General features: G+C 42.5%; 1 protein-coding gene across 2 annotated transcripts; it reads right to left on the minus strand.

The window, feature by feature from the left end:
* Positions 1–690: 690 nt before the first annotated feature.
* Positions 691–22963, minus strand: GOT2 (glutamic-oxaloacetic transaminase 2). 2 transcript variants are annotated; one of them, XM_068991802.1, is made up of 10 exons: positions 22783–22963; positions 13352–13508; positions 11087–11215; positions 8657–8716; positions 7965–8126; positions 7479–7583; positions 6209–6359; positions 5803–5968; positions 2516–2666; positions 691–1916 (listed from the first exon to the last, which is right to left on the minus strand). In XM_068991802.1, exons 1-10 carry the CDS (start codon positions 22869–22871, stop codon positions 1794–1796), a joined length of 1293 nt encoding a protein of 430 aa, XP_068847903.1. In that variant the 5' UTR covers positions 22872–22963; the 3' UTR covers positions 691–1793. The 2 variants fall into 2 exon arrangements, with proteins under 2 accessions (XP_068847903.1, XP_068847904.1); XM_068991803.1 differs by lacking the exon at positions 11087–11215.
* Between the last annotated feature and the right edge of the window lie 636 nt (positions 22964–23599).

Consider the following 23599-nt stretch of genomic DNA (forward strand, 5'->3'; position numbering starts at 1 on the left):
CTGTCTTGAATGGCTCCTGGCATGAAGTATAAGGTGACAGGAAAATCTTGGGATGTTTGCTGACGGAGTACGTGACTTTATGGTAGAGGCTGCACACTGGTGATCTAGTTTGCATCTTGCTTATAAGTCATTAAAAAAAAAAGAATTAGTTGCCAGCTTTTAAGCATCAATAGACCGCCTTAAAAAAAAATCAGGATTTCCATTTTATTTGAAAAATTGAAGACCTGCAACCTGGGTTTTTGTTTTCAGAGTACCTGTCAATTACTTCTCTATGTCTCACTCTGAGGATGTTGGCTGGTCACCAATAAGCATCTCATGTCAAGTTCACATCACTTTTTTACTTTACATGCACTGTTTATTTACATTACCTGCTTGAATCCTGTAGACATCTGAAGTTGCCACCTCCCCATCATCTCATCACTGCCTATATCCACATGATTTTGAGGTGCTCCACTTACTTGTTCCCCCAAGGTCCAAACGATTATACCCACATTTTCAACATTATTGGACTGGATATAAGGAATGACACCTAAGATGTGGCTTTAGTTTATATTCGAAACAGCTAAAACACCTCTTGGCTTATGGTCACCTGGACACAATTCCAGATTCCGGGGATATATACCCACTCATACCTTTTCATCCCATTAAAGAAAAAAGATAACAAGGTAGACAGGTTGAGTCTACAGTAACTTTATTGTAACAGAGAAACCAGGCTGCAACATGTCTACATGATTAGAGCAAATGGTGGTTTTCTTTCCAGAGGGTGAAGCCTGAGCCCAGCTGGCAGCACACAAAGGTTAAAACTGAAGCCCAGAATATCCTCTTTCCCGGTTCTACCCTGCACTGCCTGACTCCTGATGAGATGACTGACCGCACAACCACACTGCACAAAGGTACGAGGGCCAGCTGGGCAGAGGCAACATCCCCACATTGAAGAGGATGCCCAAATAAAGTGCGGTTACCTACTCTTTGCTATTCTTTGCTGAGAAAAGCGATGGTATTGGGATGAGCAGTAAATAATGTTCTTCGTTCTTCAAATAAATAAATCCTATGGGATGGGATTGATGGTCACTCAGGGAGTAAGTAGGACAGGATGAATATCTGGGCTAGTTACAGATCTCTGGGCCCGAGGAAAGGAACAGCAGTGATTAGGGAGAAAAGAGGAACATTAAAATCTTGCAGGTACTAGAAAGAAAAGCCTTCTTTCTCTTTTTCTTAAATAAGATGGGAAAGAGCATCTTTTATTTTCTCCCACTACAGTGGTAGCAGACTCGCTATAAAACATGATTTCCATAACACAGTTTGTTGACAAGTTGCTCAGTCACGGGAGGACAAACATGAGGCTGACTGCTAATGTTAGAACTTCATCTTTTCATAAAGCCTCTAACAGGTGCTGTTTTCAGGCTGGTTCTCCAGAGAAACCCATGACACCAAAAGGTGTTTCACTTAAAGCTTCTGAAATATTGCAATGGTGTGATTGACAGGGTTTTTTTTTTGGGGGGTGGGGGGCTTTCTCGTACATGTAAACTCTGGTGGAAAAAATGGAAATAAAGGATGAGGGCGAGTTTGGTTTACAGCCACAAAGCTCCCGACACCAGTCACAGGTGCCTCCGCCCTATTTCACTGCACGTTCTTTTCTGAGAAACACATTCAATCGTTGAGTATTAAAGTACTGTGGTTTGAAAAAAATGATCCGCTCACCACCATCCGCCCTCCCTCTTCCTCCATGTGGATCTCATAACAGCAGAGGCTGAAGACAGGAAGGTTGTCTCTGTTCCCGCTGACCAGGGGAATTACTTGGTGACCTGGTGAATGGCATGAGCAAGGTATGCCACGTTGCCTGAGGTGACCCCTGCCACAGAGATGCGGCCATCCTTTGTCATGTAGATGGAGAACTCCTTGGTCAGCCGCTCCACCTGCAGAGAGGAGAGTGTGTGGGTCCTTCCTGGTTGAGGGGGGGTGGTCTCCCCAGCCCTGGCACAGCACAACTAGCCAATGGTTAGAACAGAAAAAAAATAACAGACACTGTTTTCTCACTTAAACCCATTCCTAGAGTTTGGTGTGTTAGCTTAGAACAAAAGAAGAATAAATAGCTATCTTAAAGTGGGATGTTGAATTCTGAGGTGGGGACAGTGGAAAAAAATCTTAGATTCAGCATTTCTAGAAAAATTGATCCAGAATCTAGCTATGGAATAGCTACTTCTCCCATCCATATTCAGGCTCTTGCTTGTTCTGGAATCTTTTCTGAGAAACAGTGCTGGTCATAAAAATGACCAAGGCAAGCTCTGTTCTTCAGAAGTTTGTAACCTCACAGAGTAAACAGATAGGTAAAGAACTAGCAAAAGGTAAACGACTAACAAAGAATAAGATGAAATGAATGCTTCATACTTCTTACCTAAAAAGGCTTCGAAAGGATTCTTCCTAGAGTAATCCTAAATACACAGGTGGCCTGAGGAATTCTGGTTGGCAAGGACAGATCAATTAGTCAGCGGGAGAGAAATGGGAGTCTACTCACCTGTTCAGGCTTTAGGCCCGTGTAACAAAACATGCCAATCTGGTCAGTGATGTGCTGCCAGTTGTGGGAGGAGCCCTCCTTCTTGAGGTTGGACACCAGCTGTGTCCGCATGCTGATGATGCGGTCGGCCATGCCCTTTACTTCTTGCAACCTGTTAAAAAAAATCCCCCAAGATGTAGCTCAGTTCTGGCCAAGCACTGACAGATACGCCTGCTCTCAGCACCTTGTTCTTGACCAAGTCCTAGTCTGGGAAGAAAGCTATTTGATAGCTTTCTGCTTTATATCAGAACACTATGATCAGGCAACTAAAATAGTTGACATAATTAAGTTATTAAGGAAAATGAACAGAGTGCCTTTCTACTTACCAGATGGATACTGCCCAATTTGTGAATTATTTAATAAAGCCAATTAGATTTTCAAATTAAAAAAAAAAGAATGAATAAATCATTCTAAAACTTAGGAGGGCTAAGGCTCTCCATCTTGTATGCAGGGGGCAAAACCTTCAAATTAAACACTAAAATATTACCTTATTCTTTAACATGGATGGCAGAAACATTCCCACCTTCACACTTGAGACAGTGTGCCATGAAATGGCCATGTGCCCAGCCATGTCTAAGTGCTGAGGAGAAGGGGAGGGCTGAGACCCGGCCCTTGCCTTTAAAGGCTTGCCACCTGCGGCCAGGGCATACCTGTAAAAACCGACTATGGAACAAAGCAGGACAAGCCGTGAACCGATAGATTTGTGCTGTGCTAAGAGAGCCCTGAGAGGAGAGGGTTAATTCCATCTGGGGAGCAAAGAAAGCAGTCCTCTGGATTCAAGACACAGTCTCCTCCTTCCTCAGGATCTACCCTTTCATTCCATTCCTGTGGAGCTCTGGGCAATTCTTGTGGGCTTTTACCAGCTAGATGACTGTGAAGAATTTACCTCCTTGTTTTTATGGGCTCACTTTTCCAAACCATCTCTCTATGATGATGTCACGCAGAGTTAGAAACAAGGTTACATGTTGCCAAGTAAAGGTCAAATAAGAGTCTTAGTAATAAGAGTCTTAGTAGTGTCTTATGTGACCCGGTTAAACATTCCTAAATTTGGCACTTGCACACAAAGATGTAGATTTGCAGCCTCTCTTAAAAAACAAGAAGCAACATTGCATCAGCAGTGTGATGACTGGCTGGAGCTGGGACCCCTGGCCCCACTATGGATGGCTTTTGATTTTAAATTTCCTGTAGTCCTATTCATCCAGTCCCACTCACTTTGAGCCTGGGCCCTAAAGGCACTGAGTACGTGAAATGGCTAGATGCAGGGCCACTTCAGCAACCAGTGCCCCCAAGGGTCACATCCATGATCCTTGCTGTCCACAGAATGAAGATCTGACTTCTTACAGAATCAGAGTACTTCCTGATCTGCTCTCACCTTCCCAGCTTCGCTGCCCTCTCCATCCTCCTTACACTCAGTGTTTCTGCCACAAGACTCACTTGCGACGTTCAAAGCACATCCTGCGCCTGTGCTGATCCTCACGCACATCTCTCCCTCCAAGTTTCCTTTCGCCTCCCTTTCTTTGGAAAAGAGCTCCCTCTCTCTTCAAGGCACAGTCAAATGATGCCGTCTGCATCACATCCTTCCTCATTTCCCACTAACCAACAGCTCTTCCTTTACTCAGCATTTATCCTGTCTGTCTGTCTTGTATCAGTGCTATACATGTTACCTCTCTCACTAGATTATAAACTCCCCAAAGGGACAAACATCTTAGTCACCTAGCACAGTATCTCTGTCATCTCTGTACACTACAGACTTCAAATGAATATTGAAATGGACACATTAAAAAAAAAAAATCGTGATAACCATTAAGGACCATGGAAGTCTTATTTAAAAACCACTTAAAAATTAAGAAAAAAAGGTTATAATTCTTTGCGACAAAAACAAACCAACCCTACACATATATATTTAATATATACATACACATATAATAATAAATATATAGACATATTATTCATGTTACAATAGGAATAATAACAGGCAAAGGGAAAAAAAATCTGGGTTATAGTGACTTGCCCAAATTTTCTGAAATGTAATCACACAATAATTTTGTAAAGGAAAAAAATAAAATTCTAATTTAAAAAGTAGTTGATTTTTTAGTAAGCCTAGCATATATCTGAAATATCTCGAATCAGACTCTATTTACCCTCAATGTTCATAGGATTAATTTAAGGTAGAAAAAATAGTTGTCACATGCTATCCAGGTGAGCTGAGGATGAAGTTTCTTACAGACTTAGCTTTTCTATCCCATTAGCTGCTTAGGGATCTACCCCTCAGCTAATCAGCTATACAGGATAAACTCTTACATAACAAATCACATCTTCCAAGACTCTGAATTATATAGACCAAGGGTTGGTAAGCTTTCTCTAAAGGGCTAGATCATAAATATATTAGGTTCTGTGGGCTGTATAACCCTCTGTCAGAACTATTGAACTCTGCTGTTGTGACATGAGAGCATCCATACAAACTCATCAAGAAGAGGGTAGGGCTGTGTGCCAATAAAATGTTATTTATTAGAATTGGGGCAGCCTAGATTTGATCTGCGGAACATAGTTTGCCAACCCCTGATCTAGAGCAATGTTTTCTAAACTGTGGCCATGACCCATTAGTAGGTCACAAACTCAATATAGTTGGGGGCAATTGGCATTTAAAAAAAATTGGAGTATAGCTCAGGAAGACCAAATACTGAGTTTTGAAAGCTATATATATACACACACACATATATATACACATATATAGTATATATATGTATATAGTTTCAGTTATATATTCATACATACATAGGTGATGATGTAAGACATAAGCTTTATGTGGATTGTGATTAAAAAATCTTTTTTTTCTGAGTAACACTAATTTATAGCACAGGTGCCAAGAGATTCAGATAGTATAGATAATACAAAATATGCAGAAATACCAATTCAATGCTTGCTATTATTAGGATAAAAACAAAAGATATAACATTCGTTAAGAAAGTTTTCCTATGTAAGACACTTCAGTTTAGAAGGCAGGTTTTGCTTAACATGGAGATAATGGACCACAGGGAACTGCTGTTTCTGAATTAGGCCTGTCTCTTACAGGAGAGAACCAATTTATTCGTTTGAAAGTGCTGATAAAATGCATACTCCCTCTCCTTCCCCTTTCACCTATGGAAGCTGAGTGATAACTGCATGCCCCTATAAGCCAAGTATAAGGGAGCATTGAAGGATCAGTGGTGGGAAAGGCAGATGGCTGGGGAGGTGCAAATCGCCTTTACCATTGTTTCCGCAAATCTGGGCTGGTGAGAATAGTGGAGGCAATCCGGGCCCCATTGATAGGGGGGTTGGAATACATGGGACGGATCAGGATCTTTAACTGGGACTCAACTCTTTTGGCTTCCTCGGCATCTTTGCAGACCACAGTGAAGGCTCCCACACGCTCACCTGAAAAGACAAAACGGATCTTGTCCTCTGGTTCTCTGATTGAAAATGATAAAGGTAATCACGATTAAATTTGCTATCTCTTATATGTTTCCATCAGAAGCACTACAAAAATAACTCTTTGTTATAAACACATCCTCATGTGCAATCCCTCCCCACTCGACTCTACACTTTTGTGGCCCCCTCTCCCAGCACTTCTTCAATCTCAACAAAACACACATTACCCTCAGTCCTTTAGCTTACCATATAAGCCCATGTTCTTGGCATAGGACTGGCAGAGACAAACATTAATGCCCTGTTCGATGAAGTGGCGCACAGCCCAGGCATCCTTGTTACCATCACCACTGGCAAAGCCTTGGTAGGCCATGTCAAAGAATGCAAAGAGATTGTTTTTCTGGGAAGGAAAGAAAAGATGACCAAAGCTTTACGCAGTCCTTCTCAAGACGCCCCAGATGATTACCTGTGCTTATTGGGACCATGCCTGCTTTGTTCAGGGTCAACAATTTTGTCCCCAGGTGTCAGTTTGGAGATGTTTATCTTTCCTAGAGTTAAGATATTAACATATATATATATTTTTTATGTTGGTGGATATCGGCCTTCAAGAAGACATTAAGAAAAGATAATCCAGTCTGGATAGAATGCTGTGTGGTCAAACAGGAAAACTGCTTCCTTGTTTTTCGGCCCAGCTGTGCAGCGTGTAGGATCTTAGTTCCCTGACCAGAAATTGAACCCGCGCCCCCTGCATTGGAAGAGCAGAGTCTTAACCACTGGACTGTCAGGGAAGTCCAAACAGGAAGCTCTTCTAAGGCCCACAGTGGTCTGGGTAATTATTTTGGTGCAGTCAACATAGGACTAGCTTCAGCCTTTCCTGGGGCTAACGTGACTCTGGCAGGCCATCTTATTCCAGGCCACATTATAACCATCTCATCTGGAAAGTGCTCTCTGAATGCTGTTTCTCTGTCTCATTCTGTTCGCAGCTTAGGTTTGACAGAATTGAAAGAAAGGGAAAGCCAAAAGGAATGAGAAAGGGGATGTGAGGCAATAGGAGTATCTCCCTCCTTGGGAACTTTGATGAGTGCCTTCTCTCATAGAAGAATGAGACTCACTGTGGATAATTAATGGCAGTGCTGAGAAGAGTGGCAAAGACAGGAGGGGATGTGAAACAGTGGATGAAAGGATGACCAAGTAACCACTGACCAGGGCAAGTGGAGGCACCACCAGCAGATGCCATGGGGCTGAGGATGCCAACTGTGCAGACTAGCCAGGGACAAGTTTTATCAGAATCCCATACATCTTGGCTGAGGAACAAAAGGTTATTTTCAAACTCCTGGTGTATCATGAATTACAGAACTGCTAATTATGCAAATGAGGAATTCTTTTCTGGTGACTACACAATGAGTGGAAATTTCATGCAGCCTTGAGGTTAATTCTCACTGCTAAGACTCTGCCAAGTGAAGCGACCGAGGCTAGTTCCTAAATGCAGAACTGTCACTGGTCAGTTCACCCCCCTCACCTTCACCACTGTCGCCATCTCCTTCCACTGCTCAGGACGAGGGTCCACTCCCGTGGGGTTGTGGGCACAGGCGTGCAGGAGAATGACACTCTGCGCTGGTATTTTCTAAAAAGAACAAGGACCAAGAGATTACTCTGAAGCTTTACAAGAGATCATTTACCTGAAATGCACAGGGTCACCATTATTTGGTAAGTAACGAAGATAACATGAGGTCTGGAATTAGCTCATCTTGGGTTTTTTTTTTTTTTTGGCCACTCCACGTGGCATGAAGGATCTTAGTTCCCCGACCAGGGATCAAATCCATAATATCTTGCAGTGGATGGAGAGGCTTAACCACTGGGCAACCAGGAAGTCCCTGGACCACCAGGAAGTCCCTCATCCCAGTATTTTAAGTTGGATATTGGACTCAAGTAGGGAGACTTCAAACCTCCACAAGGAGGTTTATTCCTTGTTCCCTCTCCCTCCTGCCCTGAGAGCCACACTTACTGAAATGTCCTCAATAGCGCCTGTGAAGTCAAAGCCGCACGTCTTGGGGTCATAGTACCGATAACTCTGGAGTTGCATGCCAGCATCCCTGAAGATGGGTGTATGATTCCCCCAGGTTGGTTTGGGCAGGAAGACATCCCGGCTGAACTTAAAAAATCTTTGCTAAAAGATTGAATGAAAGTGAATGGAAAAATGAAGAAAGGAGAGTCCAAAAAAAAAAAGTATATTTTACTGAGAGGACGTTTTGCTCTACTGAAAGTCAGCTTCTCTCTATGACTGAGAGACAGTGGTGACTCAGCAGTGAGACTTCCTGGGTTGGTTCAGGCTTCAACAATTATACTGGGCTGTGTCGCCAAGGATTTGTCTGGGCTCACTTTCTTCCTCTGTAAAATGGCATTAACTAAGTCTCCCTCAGAAAGATAAAACATGTTAAAATATGAAAGCTCCTAGTTACAGTATGTGCTCAGTAAGTTGTACTTTATAATAATCTCTTCCTTATTGTTTTTCCTAAGTACTTCCATTCCTCCCCTCCTCAAACTTCATTTATCAGAGAACAGGAAATCTTCCAGCCTTGTGGAAAGAGGAAATCTACTTCCAGGTCAGAAGTCAAACACATATGGAGTTGGGAACCCCATCATCCCTAACTTACAGACCGTCTTACAGCTCTTTCCTAAAGGAGTTTCCAGACTCACCAGAAAATTGGCTCCGATCCTTAAGGCCCCGGTTCCAGAAATGGTCTGCACGGTGACATACTGAAGGAGAGAGGTGAGTGGTCAGTGAGGTGCAGCCCTCTCTCTGCGGGCCCACAACTTACCCAAACTGCGCCCAAGCCCACAGAGAGGCACTGTACAGTCAGTACCCCTCCTTCTTCAGAAGCCGAGGACACCCTTCCAAGTGGAGATTTGGAAACAAGAGAACAGCACTATTGTTTTCATTCCCATTTCTGAGATACAGACAGACTCTCCTTGCTGCTGTTGCTGCTAAGTCGCTTCAGTCGTGTCCGACTCTGTGCGACCCCATAGATGGCAGCCCACCAGGCTCCCCCGTCCCTGGGATTCTCCAGGCAAGACTCTCCTTACAGGTTCTCAAAAGAGCTGGTTCTTCACCTTCCAGCACCTTTGCTCATGTGGACACTAATTCCTTATGGCCTGGCCTGAAAACTGTCAGTGTCATACTGTGTTGTAGAAATTTTCAGGACACAACTCCCGCCTCAACCAGATATGAAAAAGGACTGATTTATATATAGAAAAAAAGACATGACCAACAGCCACTACATTAAAATATTATTCTAGACTTAGATGAAATCGAATGACTCTCTGAACATGAAAAAGCAACTCATCTTAAAAAGTCAAGTATGTTAGAATAACATTATTACATGAATCATAGCCTATGAGTTTGCATAATCTGAAAATATCTTTTGGGTAACAGGGAAACGGCCTCAGTAAATCTTCAAATTGGTCAACTTTAGGGGATGACGAAGAAACTACAGTAGGGTTTTTTTTGTTTGTTTGCTTGAAGACACCACAAAGTACTATGCTCTACAAAGCATAAGTCTATTTTCTGGACTGGAAGGCGGTGCATTAAATGGGGGGAAGCCCTACTAATGTACTCTTTCGTAAACAAAGTTTGCCTATGCAAACTTTGGCATGATAGGAATAAAAACCTAACTGTAGATCTGATAATAAGACTGACAAAGGCATAGCAATTTATAAAAGAGAAACTGATGTTATTTTATTTAAACTATTATTTTAAGATAGGCCAGTCTTATACTTAGCTGTAATTCACTCAAGGAACACAGACTAAGCAAAATTACAGAAAAATATAGACATTTTAATGACTTGTAAACAGGTGGTTGGATCTTCCCTGGTGGCTCAGACTGTAAAGCATCTGCCTGCAATGTTGGAAACCTGGGTTCAATTTCTGGGTTGGGAAGATCCCCTGGAGAAGGAAATGGCAACCCACTCCAGTACTCTTGTCGTGGAAAATCCCATGGACAGAGGAGCCTGGTAGGCTACAGTCCATGGGGTCACAAAGAGTCACAGACGACTGAGTTACTGCACTTTACTTCAACAGGTGGTTGGTTGACAGCCAGCCATCAGACCATATTTTGTCCATGACTTACAATCAATACTACATGACCCTGGGGTTGAGGGTGTATGCTTTTCTTGGAGTTAATGAACTGATGTACTGACTTAGACCAGTCTTATGAGTAAACCATTTATTCTGGCCTAGGGAATGGGGAAGGGAGATGTGTTAGTTTAGCTTTGCTACTTTGTGTGTCTTCCCCCAGACTTACCCAGAAAAGTAAATATTTAAACACACAAATGTATCTATTTAAAAAATATATTTGCTTCAAAGGCAAGTAAACTGTAATGCACATGAGCCCACATGTCAGGCTAGCTGGCTGTATCCCATGTGCATCAAGTGGCTTATGCTTTTTCTGTGGGTGCATACAAGAATCTGTTTGTAAAAAGCTTATGTTCAGTGACCTTTAGGGACCTCTTTCTTTCATAGAAAGAGGGCCCCCCAGGGAACTGGAGGGAGGAGACACCTAGCAGTCCCTTGTGCATCCTCTCATGGCTATAGTGAGGCTCTCTGCCCTGAGAGGAGGGAGGCAGTCAGAAGTAAGTATGGTCTGCTCTCTTTCTACGTGCAAGCTGGCTGTGAAGAGGCGGCAGAGGACTGCCAGACTTGTCTTGGCCCCAGAAGTCCCCCTGTGGCTTGTTTTCTGCCTGTTTCCTGTACCTAAGCTGGAAGCGTGGGAGCATGAGGATGAGAGGGCTAACTTCAGGCCTTAAAACTCAGCATAGTTTGGCACTCTTAGCCATTCAGTGTAAAACGAACAAAAGCTCACACAGACTAACAGCAAAAGCAGTGGCAAATCTTTGGTCAGATTACACTTTCATATTCCTACTCCATTTTGGGAATTAGTAGTATAGGAAATCTTTTATTGAATGAGTGCCGATTTACCATCTAAAGGAAGAGAGATTAGTCATCATGTAGCCACCTCCAAACAATCATCACACACAAAGTGATATATCTTGTTTAAATTATTTCAAATTTCTTTAATCTGTTAAATTTAAAAATAGACCCTGTATGATGCCAGAGTCTGTGCTACTTACCCGGCCACTTTTCAGCACTTCATTGTTCTCACCCAGGGCTAGTTCTGCAGATGCCTTACAAAATTCAGCCAGTCCCCCAATGGGCAGGTATTCTTTATCCAAATTTTTTGCAGCAATCTGGGCCTCCGCCTAGATAAGGAAAAAATGTTTTCTAAGTTAAATTTTGGAAGTAAAGCCTCTTTTAAAAAGTTTGGAGATACTGTCCAAGAAGAAGGGTAACTAGAATATATTTTATAAATAGCACAGAAATTTTATATTTTTTAATCATATTTTATTATTTTTTAAAGTTAGGTTTTATGTGAATGGGTAGGTATATGATATCTCTTGGTTTAACAAAACATGGCATTCTCAGGATGCACAAGAGCAAAGTTTAAGAGCAACACTTAAAATAAATATAAGATGATAAAATCAAACTGAATACATAAAGGAGTATTTCAAGGTATATGCCAGTCTAAGAGGGCTTCCCTGGTGGCTCAGATGGTAAAGAATCTTCCTGCAATGTGGGAGACCTGGGTTCGACCCCTGGGTTGGGAAGATCGCCTGGAGGAGGGCATGGCAACCCACTCCAGTATTCTTGCCTGGAGAATCCCCATGGCCAGAGGAGCCTGGCGGGCTATAGTCCATGGAGTCTCAAGGTTGACAGTTATAGTCACGTAGCTTCATGCTTTGGAGTCAGAGGCCTGGCTGACCCTTACTAGCTGTGTGACTCTGGGTGATTTATTAACCTCCTTGAATCTCAGTTTGCTCAACAGCTGTTTCTACACCTCATATGACTCAGGTAAAGAGTTAGGAGGTAATATACAAAAGTGTGTGGTAGTATTTCAGCTTCTGTCAATAGCTAACACATGCTAAATACTTAATTTTTTAAATTAAATTTTATTTTTAAAAAATTTGTTCAGGCAGATAATCGTTCTTTCTTCTTTTTAATCCAGGACTTAAAAAAAATTAATTTTTGATTTCACTGGGTCTTCATTGCTGTGCATGGGCTTTTTCTAGTTGTGGCACACAGGTTTCTCACTGCAGTGGTTTCTCTTGTTTTGGAGCATGGGCTCTAGAGCATGGGCTCAGTAGTGGCGGCACATGAGCTTAGCTGCACCAAGGCATGTGGGATCTTCTTGACTAGGGATTGAACCATGACCCCTGCACTGGCAGGCGGATTCTTATCCACTGGACCACCAGGGAAGCCTCACGCCAAATACTTTAAACTAACTCACTGAGAACAAAAGTAACCCCTGCACGACCTGAGACCCAGGAGCCGGCAGTTTTTGTGAGTCTTCTCATCACAGCTATTTCTTAAGTCCTTTTTTTCTACTTAGAGAGATGACACCTAATCTGTACTCCTACACACTCAGAAATTTCTTCTTTTGGTGGTTCATTCAGCCCCTGCTCTGTTACTGCAGCGGCTCACAAGGGCCTGAGCCAGCCTACTGAAGCTCAAATGTGGTTCTTTACTGTCATCCGAAACTATGCTTCTGTAACTCCCACTCAGGATGCCTAGTTCTGCTGTTTGTAGGAACAACACATCACTACTCCATGTCTGGAAGTGACACAGCAGCACACTGATATTTCATCAGAAGAGGTGCAGATGGAAAGGAAATACTTTCTTTTAAAAAGTTGTTAGAAGGAAATTAGTTACATTATTTAGAGTTGTGATAACCAGTAAAAAGACTACTAATAAAAATATAACAAAATAAAATAATTTAATAGTTCAGTAGGATGAAAGGACAGAGCATGCCTAGGTAGTTGTGTCTTATTAAGGCAATCAAAATGGGAGAAATGGAAAATAACAATGGTAACCCTCATCCACAATGGGCTATTCCTATCACCAAGAGACAATGTTTAAATCCTTGGTCCTTTTGTGCATCTTTAGGATTAATCATTATAGTCAGTTCAGTTCAGTCACTCAGGCATGTCCGACTCTTTGTGACCCCATGGACTACAGCACGCCAGTCTTCCCTGTCCATTACCAACTCTTGGAGCTTACTTAAATTCGTGTCCATCAAGTCGGTGATGCCATTCAACCATCTCAGCCATCATTACACTCTGCCTGTTTTACAGATAATCATAGAAGTTCAATCTTGGAAAAGATCATATAGTTCCAACCTCTCACTTTTATAGCTAAGGAGACTACCCCAGATAACACATGTGATTCAGGTAGTGAGTATCAGAACTAGAACCCAGGTCCTCTGACTCCCAATCCAGGAGTCTGTCTTCAGGAGGGCCCCTGTTATTTATCCCCATCAAACAGATGTCTAGCAAGCTTACCTTCCGGACACTTGGAAGCACGTAAGGCTTTCCATTATCATCCCGGTAGGCACCAACTCCCAGGTTCATCTTTTTGCTGTTGGTGTCTCTCTTAAAGGCTTCTGTTACTCCCAGGATGGGATCTGGGGGTCCCATCTCCACATGAGCCCACCAGGAGCTGTAATGGGAAAAATAAGACATCAGTCGCAGTACCTAGATTTCCATGGCCAGAGACAACTTGGATCTGCCAAAAATCCATTTCAAGAAATGTTTGCATGTCTACTATGCATACAGTATAGCAATAGATACCAATATAATACAATACCTAAGACATCACAGCAGTTGCTGAAGAGTGGAGAAGGCCAATAATATCAACACAAATGCTGTGAGAAGCAAAAGGCAGGGATACCTGAATCATCCTGGGAAGGACAGGGTGGATGTACATGCTTTCAACGCAATCCAAACCTGACCTGAATTCCCAGGCAAAGGATACCACAAGTAATTTGGCAGTAAGAAGCTGAGTGGTAAATGATGAGAGAAGAGAAGGAAGCAAGGCCAGTGTAAAGTTGTTATGTAATACACCCAACCAAGGGGTTGCATTTTAGCCTGTTTACCAACTTGTTAAGGGCATCAATTGGAAAGCCTGCTAAAATAGATTGCAGGGCTCTACTTTGATGCAGTGAAAATATACAGAATCATTTAAGTTTTTTTTCTGGAGGGCAGATGGTGATCAGGTAAGAACAGTGATGTGAACAGATTTTTATAGCTTGTCTGGTCACAAGATGGTCACTGAATGCAGAGAGGGAGAGGAAATGCAGAAGGATCACTGAAAAATCTGGTTCCTTACCCAGCAAGAGAAAGAGATGAAGGCTTGAACCAGGTCGGGGCAGTAGTGGTGGAGAAGATGACAAAGAATTGCCAGGTATTTAGAGCAAGTTGTAACACTGCACTGATTTCCTTATTATTTACTGAGTTAAAATCTTTAACAATGCTCAGTATTTTATATTTGTATGAGTCATGATTTTACCTTAAAAGATATCCTTTAAATGAAATCTTGCCACTTGCAGCAATGTGGATTGACTTGGGAGGGCATTATGTGAAGTGAAGTCAGACAGAGAAAGGCAAATACTGTATATCACTTACATGTGGAATCTAAAAAATACAACAAAGCTAGTGAACCTGTCAAAAAAGCAGCAGACCCAGAAATACAGAAAACAAACTAGTGGTCACCAGTGGAGAGTGTGCACGGGCCCAGCTGCTTTGTGGCATGCAGAATCCTCTCAGGCCAGGGATCAAGCCTGTGTCCCCTGCATTGGCAGAGGGATTCTTATCCACTGGACCACTAGGGAAGTTCTCGGCACCTCTTCTTTTTTTAAAATAAGACTTGAGATTGTGTGTTTTTACTCCTCATCTGTAACTGAAGTTATAGTGTTTTCTTTTTGGCATGCAGGATCTTAGTTCCCAGAGCAAGGATCAAACCCGTGTCCCCACCGGACCACCAGGGAAGTCTGAAGTTACAGATCTTAAGAGATATAAGGTCTCCATGTATAATTCAGAAAGTCTTTTTCTGTTTGTTTGTTATATCTCTGAGTGTCTGAATGTTAAATGTTTTCCATCTCTGATTACTCTATTTCTGATAAAATAGATTATAAAAACCTCAAAGTAAAGGTGGTCTGTTCTAATTGTTACAGAAACTGAATTTTTAGTGCTTAAAATGTGCTAGACTCAATTTTTCTTTTCTTAAACAGCTCAGAAACATTTTAGAAATTCAAGTTCATATAAATTAAATCCTTGATAAAGAAGACTAAATTTGATTTTAAAACCCAGCTATATATTTTATTTATTCATGTTAATACAAGCATACATCTTGTTCTATGTGGGTTTGTTTTTTCTAAATTTACACTAGTTCACTTGACGCTAACAGCACTCCTACGAGTGCATGCTCAGTCGTGTCCAACTCTTGTGATCCCGCACGGACTGTAGCCCACCAGGCTCCTCAGTCCATGGGATTCTCCAGGCAAGAATACTGGAGTAGGTTGGCATTTTCTTCTCCAGGGGATCTTCCCAAACCCAGGGATCAGAGCCGCGTCTCCCTCCCCACCCCACCCTTCAGCCTGTCGCAGAGCCCGTTTTGAGTACCCTGAGTCATATTCCCATTGACGATGTTTTACACGTGGTATTGTAAATTTCTATGTTACTCTCTCCATACATCTCCCCTTCTCCCTCCTCTCCTCCCACTTTGTCCATAGGTTTGTTCTCTATGTCCATTTCTCCATTGCTGCCCTGAAAATAAATGGCTGATTCTTGTTGATGTATGACAGAAAGCCACAAAATTCTGTAAGGCAATTATCCTTTAATTAAAAAAAAACAAACAAACCACATCTCTTACGTCTCCTGCAATGGCAGGTGAATTCTTTACCACTCAGTCACCTAGGAAGCCCAACACCACTCCTAAATGTCCAAAATTATGGAAAATGTAAATTTGTGTTCAACCATATTTTTATTTTGACAAATTTTAAATTTCAACAGTAATAGTATATTTTTAAATATATTTTAAAAATTTTACTTATGTGGCTGCACTGGGACTCTGCAGAGGCACATGGGATCTCCGATCTTCATTGTGGCATGGGGGATCTTAGTTGCAACATGTGGGCTCTAGTTCCCTGACCAGGGATCGAACCCAGCACTCTGCTTTGGGAGCAGGGAGTCTTAACCACTGGACCACCGGGAAGGTTCCCAGTAATAATATACTTTTACTTTTATTAACAGACTTTATTTTTCAGAACAGTTTATATTTAGAGAAAATTGGATAGATAGTACAGAACTCCTGTGCACCCACCCCACAACAGTTTCCTCTTAACATTTTATATTAGTACCGTACACTTGTTACAATGAAAGAACCATTGGTTGCTACATTAAGTCTACAACTTCTTCAGACTTTTGAGTTTCTACCCAGCGTTCTGTATCTGTTCCAGGTCACCACATTACACTTAGTTGTCATGTCCCCCTAGGCTCTTCTTGCCTGGGACAGTATCAGACATACCTTATTTTGATGATGTTGACTGTTTTGGGGGACTGGTTAGGGATACTCTGTAGGATGTCCCTCTTCTGAAATTTGTCTGATGTTCTTCTCATGATTAGACTAGGGTTATGGGTTTTGGAGAGAATTTTTGGGAGAACTGTAAATTTTGGAATACTCGAAGACAATTTCTCAGATCTTTGAATAACTTAAAATCTTGGATTCATATATAATGAGTTAACAGAGTAATTAATCATTGATATGGAGATAACTTCTAAGCATGACAAGACACTGAAATGCTGATTACTAAGCCTAATTAAATGCTGTGTAGGACTGACATCAACTCCCTCCCCTGTTTTATCTGTGAAATATAAGTTACTTTGATTAAGATTATAATTATTGAGTGGTTGAAACTATACTATGATCAACAGTGACACAGAAATAAATGTGTAAGTTTTTGTTTTTCAAGGGAAAAAAGTGTTGTCCTAAAGCTGCTACTGCTGCTAAGTCACTTCAGTCGTGTCCGACTCTGTGTGACCCCAGAGACGGCAGCCCACCAGGCTCCCCCGTCCCTGGGATTCTCCAGGTAAGAACAATGGAGTGGGTTGCCATTTCCTTCTCCAATGCATGAAAGTGAAAAAGTGAAAGGGAAGTCGCTCAGTTGGGTCCGACTCTTCACGACCCCATGGACTGCAGCCTACCAGGCTCCTCCACCCATGGGATTTTCCAGGCAAGAGTACTGGAGTTGCTCTCAAACATTTTGGTCTTTGTATCCCTTTATTCTCCTAAAATTTACTAAGGATCCAAAAGAGCCTTTGAGCCTTTATTTATATGGCATATGCCTACCAAGATTCACTGTATCAGAAATGAAACTGAGAGACTATCCTAAAGTGTCAGTTTGTGAAAGAACATGTAAGAGACACTTTAGGGGAGTTGCGTTCTATGGTAGCCTCATGGCTAGGATTCTGGGCTTTCATTGCCGTGGCCTGGTTCAATCCCTTGTCAGTGAACTGAGACGCCGCAAGTGGTGTTACATGACAAACCTTAGAAAGTGAATTTTGTTTTGACTTATAATAACTGGGTCTGAAAAGAAGCTAGAAATGTGTTGCTATTTTAACAAGGTTTTTGCTCAATCATTCTTGGTGATTTTACCAACAATATGAAAGGTTACTTTTTACCTTTCATGTAATCTGTCTAGATGTTAGAGATTCTGTGTTTTAGAAAGCAGAATACTTCTCTATGCTTTATGTAGACTCTCATGTCTTTGATTATTTAAGGATAAATTAGAACAAATTTAGTAGATTAATCTTAGTTTTGGCTAGCAATTCAGTGAACAAAAGAATTTAAGGTACAATGAGTTTTTTTTTCTGTCTATTTTCCAACTCAAAGTTATTTTTTTTGATGTTCTGCACATTTGAAAGAGCCAGGTTCTTTACAATCACATTATATGTTTATATTATTTTGTTGTTGTTTTGATCATATTAGGTAAGCAATGATTATTTCCCTGGCACTCACAATCCTTCGCTAATCTTAATCAAGGGACCAAATATTAATAACATCTAACAACACTTTCATTTGACCTTCCCCAAATTGAATCCTAGCTACAGAAAACATAAAAATTTCAGGCTATCTTTTACCAAAAACTATCTTTGTGATTGACCCCTGAAAAGCACTATCTTTTTTTTTCCCCCCAATAAAACTCCTGGCAGCAGGGATGCATTAGTGGATAAAACTGAGGTTTTTACCTCATGGTAAATTACTGTTCTGAGAAAAAGATTATTCTACCTTTTCCTTCAGGGATAATGAACAGAAAGAGTTTTTTTATAGTTTCATATTGTAGAAAACAAAGTCTTTATGATCTCTAAATCAGTTGCTGAGAACCTGTTGTGTGCTAAGAGCTGGGTATTAAAAAAAAAAACAAAACGAACACAATCCCTCACCACCAGATTAGCCCAGTGGAGTGACCAGTAGGGAGTTATAGACAATGTAGGCTGGGGGGTGGAGGTGAGGGTGGATAATGTTCAGTGATGAAGACCGGGCATAGATTATTATTCATGGGGGCCCTGAGGAAAGGGCCTGATAGCCTGGGAAGGGGAGTAAGGTACAGGCTTAGGAAGGCTTCCAGGAGAGGGTGACCTGGGAGCTAAATGCTGCAGATGAAAGGAGGAAAAAGACATTCTAAGCAGAGGCTAGGGGTAAGAGAGAGCCTAGGGTGTTGCAGTAGAAACTGGAAGCTAGGGAAGCAAGGTTCCCAAAGACTTAGGTGAAATAGCCCACCTTTTTCTAGTAATCATTTATCCAATCCTAACCAATCAAAAGTTTCAGCACAGCACAGCACACTATCCACACTGAAAGCCTGATGAATTATTATTTCATTAGAATTTCTTTCCCAACAATCGTTCTCTTGTTGAACTTGTGGCCAGTCAGCACTAATATACCTCTCTCCTCCACAAGGCACACGGGATGGCTGTTCAGACGCGGCTGCCGAGGTAAATTTAAGCTCTCCTGACAAGCTGAAAACTGTCTCAGTCTCTGGAGCTGTAATTGGTGTGTACAGCTAATTTTCTCTTGTCAAAGGGTGGATTATGCCATTTTCAGATTTCCCAGGCTTTTACTTCTTTTAACAGCTTGCCCTGGGCAATGTCAGGATGGGGCAAACAGCACCGATTCCAATGCTCAGTCACCTACCAGCTGTGTGAGCACTGGCAAATCAATTAACTTCTCTAAGCCTCAACTTTCCTTACTTGTAAAGTGGGGGCACAACAGTACCTATCTCAGAGGGTTGTTATAAGGATGAAAGGAGTTATTAAATGTGAAACACTCAAAAACAGAGTCTGGTACACAGTGAGTGCTTGATGTTAGCTGGTATCACTGTTACTAAGTAATTACTACTACATTTTTTTTTTTTTAAACCATCTTGCCACTAGTACAGAGACTGGTGAGGCAAGTATATAAAAAATTCAAGGAGTGTTAAGTTATAACTTTATGACCAAATGCAGGCCTTTCTTGCTTTTCAATGATTACTACTCAGTTTTTTTCTGGAGTCTTGGGAGATACATCAATTTTCCTCCTTACTAGCGCTCCTGCCAGGAGTCAAATTCCTTCTTTCTTTTTCATTGTTCTAGGCTGCTAGGTTGTTTCAGTACCTAAGCAATAGTAAGAAACAGATATCCCGAAGCAATTTCTGAACTGTGCCTGGCGAAAGCCTTCATTATATCCTACCCATGATTCAGACCCTGAAAACATGTAGCCATCTGCCCATCTATATCACTATCATTAAATGATGAGTGCAAGGAATGTCCTGAATGCCTAAGGACATAGAACTTTTAGTATGCAATTTTCACTTTTAAAAACGCAGTTCTATTTCTAAGGCTTTCCATCAACAATGACAGAGCCACTGCTCCTAAACCACAAGGAGAAGGCATCCTTCTTATTAAATGGTATGAAAAGCAATTATTTGTCACGTTCTTTAAAAAGTTTATCTAATAGAGAAATTTCTTCAGAAATCACAGCCTTGAGTCTTCTGGAAGAGAACTGACTGAGAGCGCTATCGTTTAAGAATTCTATAAGAATTTCAAAATATTAAATCTTAATCTAAATAAAGGAGCAGGGATATTTCATTTGATTTAGTTCTACATCAGTAAGGATGTTTGAGTTCTTTATGCTCTTTATTATTCTATTGCTTAAAAGGGTAAAGATCATACCTATACTGCAAGAACTCTGTTTTTAAGAGAGTACTAGTGGGAACCAAGAGTGCTCCAGGGACAAAATTGATGCTGATAACTTGTGGCCTACAAAGCACTCTTATCTATGCACTTTGGACAAAAGTGCAAAACTTCAGCCATTGAGCAATATTGACCAGCCAACCAAAAGATGTCAGGTGCAGAGTATGCAGATAAGCATCTCCAACTCAAAAACTCTGCAATTTTTCTACAGGCCTACCTAGTGCTTCACAGTTTTTAAAATGCTTTCTCTCACATTCTTAATTTAAAATAAGAGAAGTTAATTAACTTGCTTATGATCATAGAATTAAAAACAACAAAGACGATACTACAACTATGATCTTCTTACTGGTCACTGTACCACCAATGTACACGGCCTTTTTAAAGGGTCTTCTGATACTCTTTCAGTTATTTCACTACAAATTAAATAAGAACAGATATCTATAAAATACATTAGCATATTTTCCTTTCTTCACTGTCCTGTGACTTTGTCCCATTTCATGTTACTGTGTTTTTACAGCACAATAAGGAAAGGTTAAATGTTTAGTGCTTTCTGTATAAAAAATGCAGCTATATGAAACACTTGAACTTAGTTCATTTAAATGACTTAAGTATGAAAATTAAGTATTTCATAGGATAAATACCCAGTTCTTCTGAATACCAGCTGCCAAGGTTTCACTGTATTAGAATGAGCTGTTAAAAAAGAAAAAAAAGAAACTTCAACCAGTTGAGTTTATTTTTTATAAATGTTTTCCAACTTAACCATTTGGCTTTAGGTAAAGATCACATCCACAGTGGCAGGAAAGGAGGTTCTTACTTTCTTGTTGTCTGGACAGTTAACAGTCATAGCCAGGCCTAGCACCTGTTTCTATCAGTCAATCATGCATCAGTGTTAAACCTGAACACCTCAACTGCAGGTGCTCACATACTTTAAGACTTTTTGGTACACATTTTGCACCTCTCTGGTTCCCCTATGTTTAGATTTTGAACTAAGATACAATGCTAAAATGTTGTATTTGTCTCTGTTGCATTAATTTAAAAATCAAAGTTTCAAGTTAAAATATTTCAGTTGAAAGGCATGCCAGCCAACGTTCTAAATGCTGAGACAGAACAGTAAAGGTAGCAGGTACAGTCTCTGCTCTCATGGAATTCACATTCTAATGGGGAAAAGACACAAAAGAATCAGGCTGTCAGAGTGAAAGAATGACTAAAAGGTCAGAGCCACAAGGATTTCCACCAGTCACTTTGTAAGTAGAGCTGAGGGCACTCAGTCAAATCCAGAGAACAAGAGATTTACAATGGTGAAACAGACTGTCACTTGGCTATAATTTTAGGTACTACTTTCTGTTTTCCAAATTTGCTGCATGAAGGATAAGCCCTCCCTAACTCTGGCCCACTAGATAGGCTGCCTTAAAGAGCACAGCTTGACAGTGGGCCAAGAAGGAACCAAATCAGGGAGAGAAGAAAGTGAAAGCCTGGGCAAGCCTGTACAGGGTTTGGAAAGGACAAAGTGTCCCGCCGGCTTAGAGGCTTCCTGGATGCATTTAAACGAAAAGGCCAAGACACGACCGAGAGGTCAAGGCTTCCCTCTTTAGAGTTAATATCTGATTGGGGTGGTTTTGGAGACTCGGTTCCTGATTAGGGAGTTATTAAGGACACTGTCCCAAATCGGCTTCTTGAGTGAATTAAACGGCCTGGCTTAGGTCTCTCCACTAGGAAGGGATTACTGACTCGTTTCATGCGCTGCAACCTTTTCTCTGCAACACATCACACAGTTTGAAATGACATATTTGGAATTTCTGAGTGGCACCGACGCCTCGCTCGGGCTTGCTTGTTCACTGCAGTATCTATCTAGCACAGGTCTAGTGCCTGGCTCTGTGAAACTAGGATGAAGAAATCCTAGATCAAAAAGCAGAGCGAGCGGGAGGGGAAGAAAGGCAACTTTCCTACAGCTAGACCTCCTGAGGGATAAAAGGCGGGACGGGGGAGTCACTCCACCCGGACTCTTACATCCCAGGGCCAAAGGGCTGGGGGAGGGGCCACTGGTGACTCAGGAGGCGACTGGCGGGAGGATGCTGGGAGCCAAGGCCACAGAATGCAGAGGAAAGCCGGGCCCGAAAGCCAGAGCCCAAGAATCTTCCTCCCTCGAGCTTCCTTGCCCCGACACACAAACGGCAATCAGCCGCAGTCAGTCCAAGCCTGCAGCGTCCCAGGGACACTACTACGGGTGAGCCCTGCCGCCCCCCAAGAGCGGCCGGGTCAAGGGCACACGCTCCCCCGGCGCCGCAGCCAATAGGCGCGAGGCAGTGCCGGTGCCGCAGCCAATCCGCGCGAGGCCTCCTCTGCGCTGCAGCCTGGGTGCTCTCCCCTCTCTCCCACCCCCAACTGAGCCGAAACTGAGATCCTACCCCCGCCCCCAACCCCTAATGGAGTCCGGGTGCCGTAGAGGGACATACTTCCTAACCCAGGGGAACACGTTGGCATGCTCTCCAACAGTCCCAGGGACATGGGAGCGGTGGGATGTAGGACCCAAAGCGTCATTGCAAGATGTGGACGCTCAATCATCAGCCCCCTGTGATTCCGAGAGGGGAGCGGAGAAAGTTGGTGTGTGAGGGTGCCCACGTGTGCCTTCAAGGCGGGTTAGACGTCCTGGGGCGCCGGCAGCTCGGCTGGGCAGGCCCGTCGCCCCGGCTCCTTCCCCCCCTGCTTACCTGGCTCTGGCAGAAGCCGCGGCAGCGAGGCCTGGGTGGAAAGCCGCGGCGACTCCAGACAGGAAACGGCCAGAGTGCAGCAGGGCCATGGTGGGCGGCAGGCGGGCAGTGGGTAGCTGGAGGACTGAGCGGAGATGCCAGCGGGCGCGGACCTAGAGGCGCGAGGTCCTGCTGAAGGTAAGGGCAGCGACTTCCCCGAGCGAAGCTAGAGCGGCCTCCCGCCAGGCCCCGAGCCGCGTCACAGCGCACCCTGGCGGTCGGAGCGGAGCGGCTGGATTTCTGTGCAGCCTTGGGTGGCTGGTCCCAGGGTCGGCGCCACGTGGTCCCGGAAAACAATGACAGCACAGTTTATCGCAGTTTACAGCGCTCGACACACTTCATTCATTTAACGACGACGGACCGGACCTAAGGGGTAGCTGCTATTATGCCACTTTAAAAGATGGGAAAAGGTAGGCTGACGTAGGTGAAGTAATTTGCCTAAGACTATAGAGCCAGTTACCTAAATGGACGTTCCTAAATCTTCAGCCGGATATTTCCGTAAATGCAGATCACCTCATCTCGTTCCTGAGTGGTTTCTAATCTCTGTTACGGAGAAGATAACCTGCGTTATCTCCTGGGACACTTATGAGGATTAGGCGGGATTAGCCGATTAGGTCGAAAAACAGGGTCTGGTTTAGTAAACTAGAAACAACTGGTGGTTATTAATGATATTGTATTTGTCAAATCCTTGCAGTTGTGTGTGGAAGGGAATTAATCATTCTTAAAGGAAAAAGCAGAAGAATTTGAGACTCCAGACGTGGAAAGATTCAAACAAGTC

The sequence above is a fragment of the Capricornis sumatraensis genome, chromosome 20, assembly GCF_032405125.1.
Source record: "Capricornis sumatraensis isolate serow.1 chromosome 20, serow.2, whole genome shotgun sequence".
Lineage (NCBI taxonomy): Eukaryota > Metazoa > Chordata > Mammalia > Artiodactyla > Bovidae > Capricornis > Capricornis sumatraensis.

Coding starts and splice junctions, on each gene's coding strand:
- GOT2 (XM_068991802.1), bottom strand. CDS start 22,871: ATGGCCCTGCTGCACTCTGGCCGTTTCCTGTCTGGAGTCGCCGCGGCT. Junction 13,509..22,782: donor GCGGCTTCTGCCAGAGCCAG/GTAAGCAGGGGG, acceptor TTCCCATTACAG/CTCCTGGTGGGCTCATGTGG. Junction 8,127..8,656: donor GGATCGGAGCCAATTTTCTG/GTGAGTCTGGAA, acceptor TCAATCTTTTAG/CAAAGATTTTTTAAGTTCAG.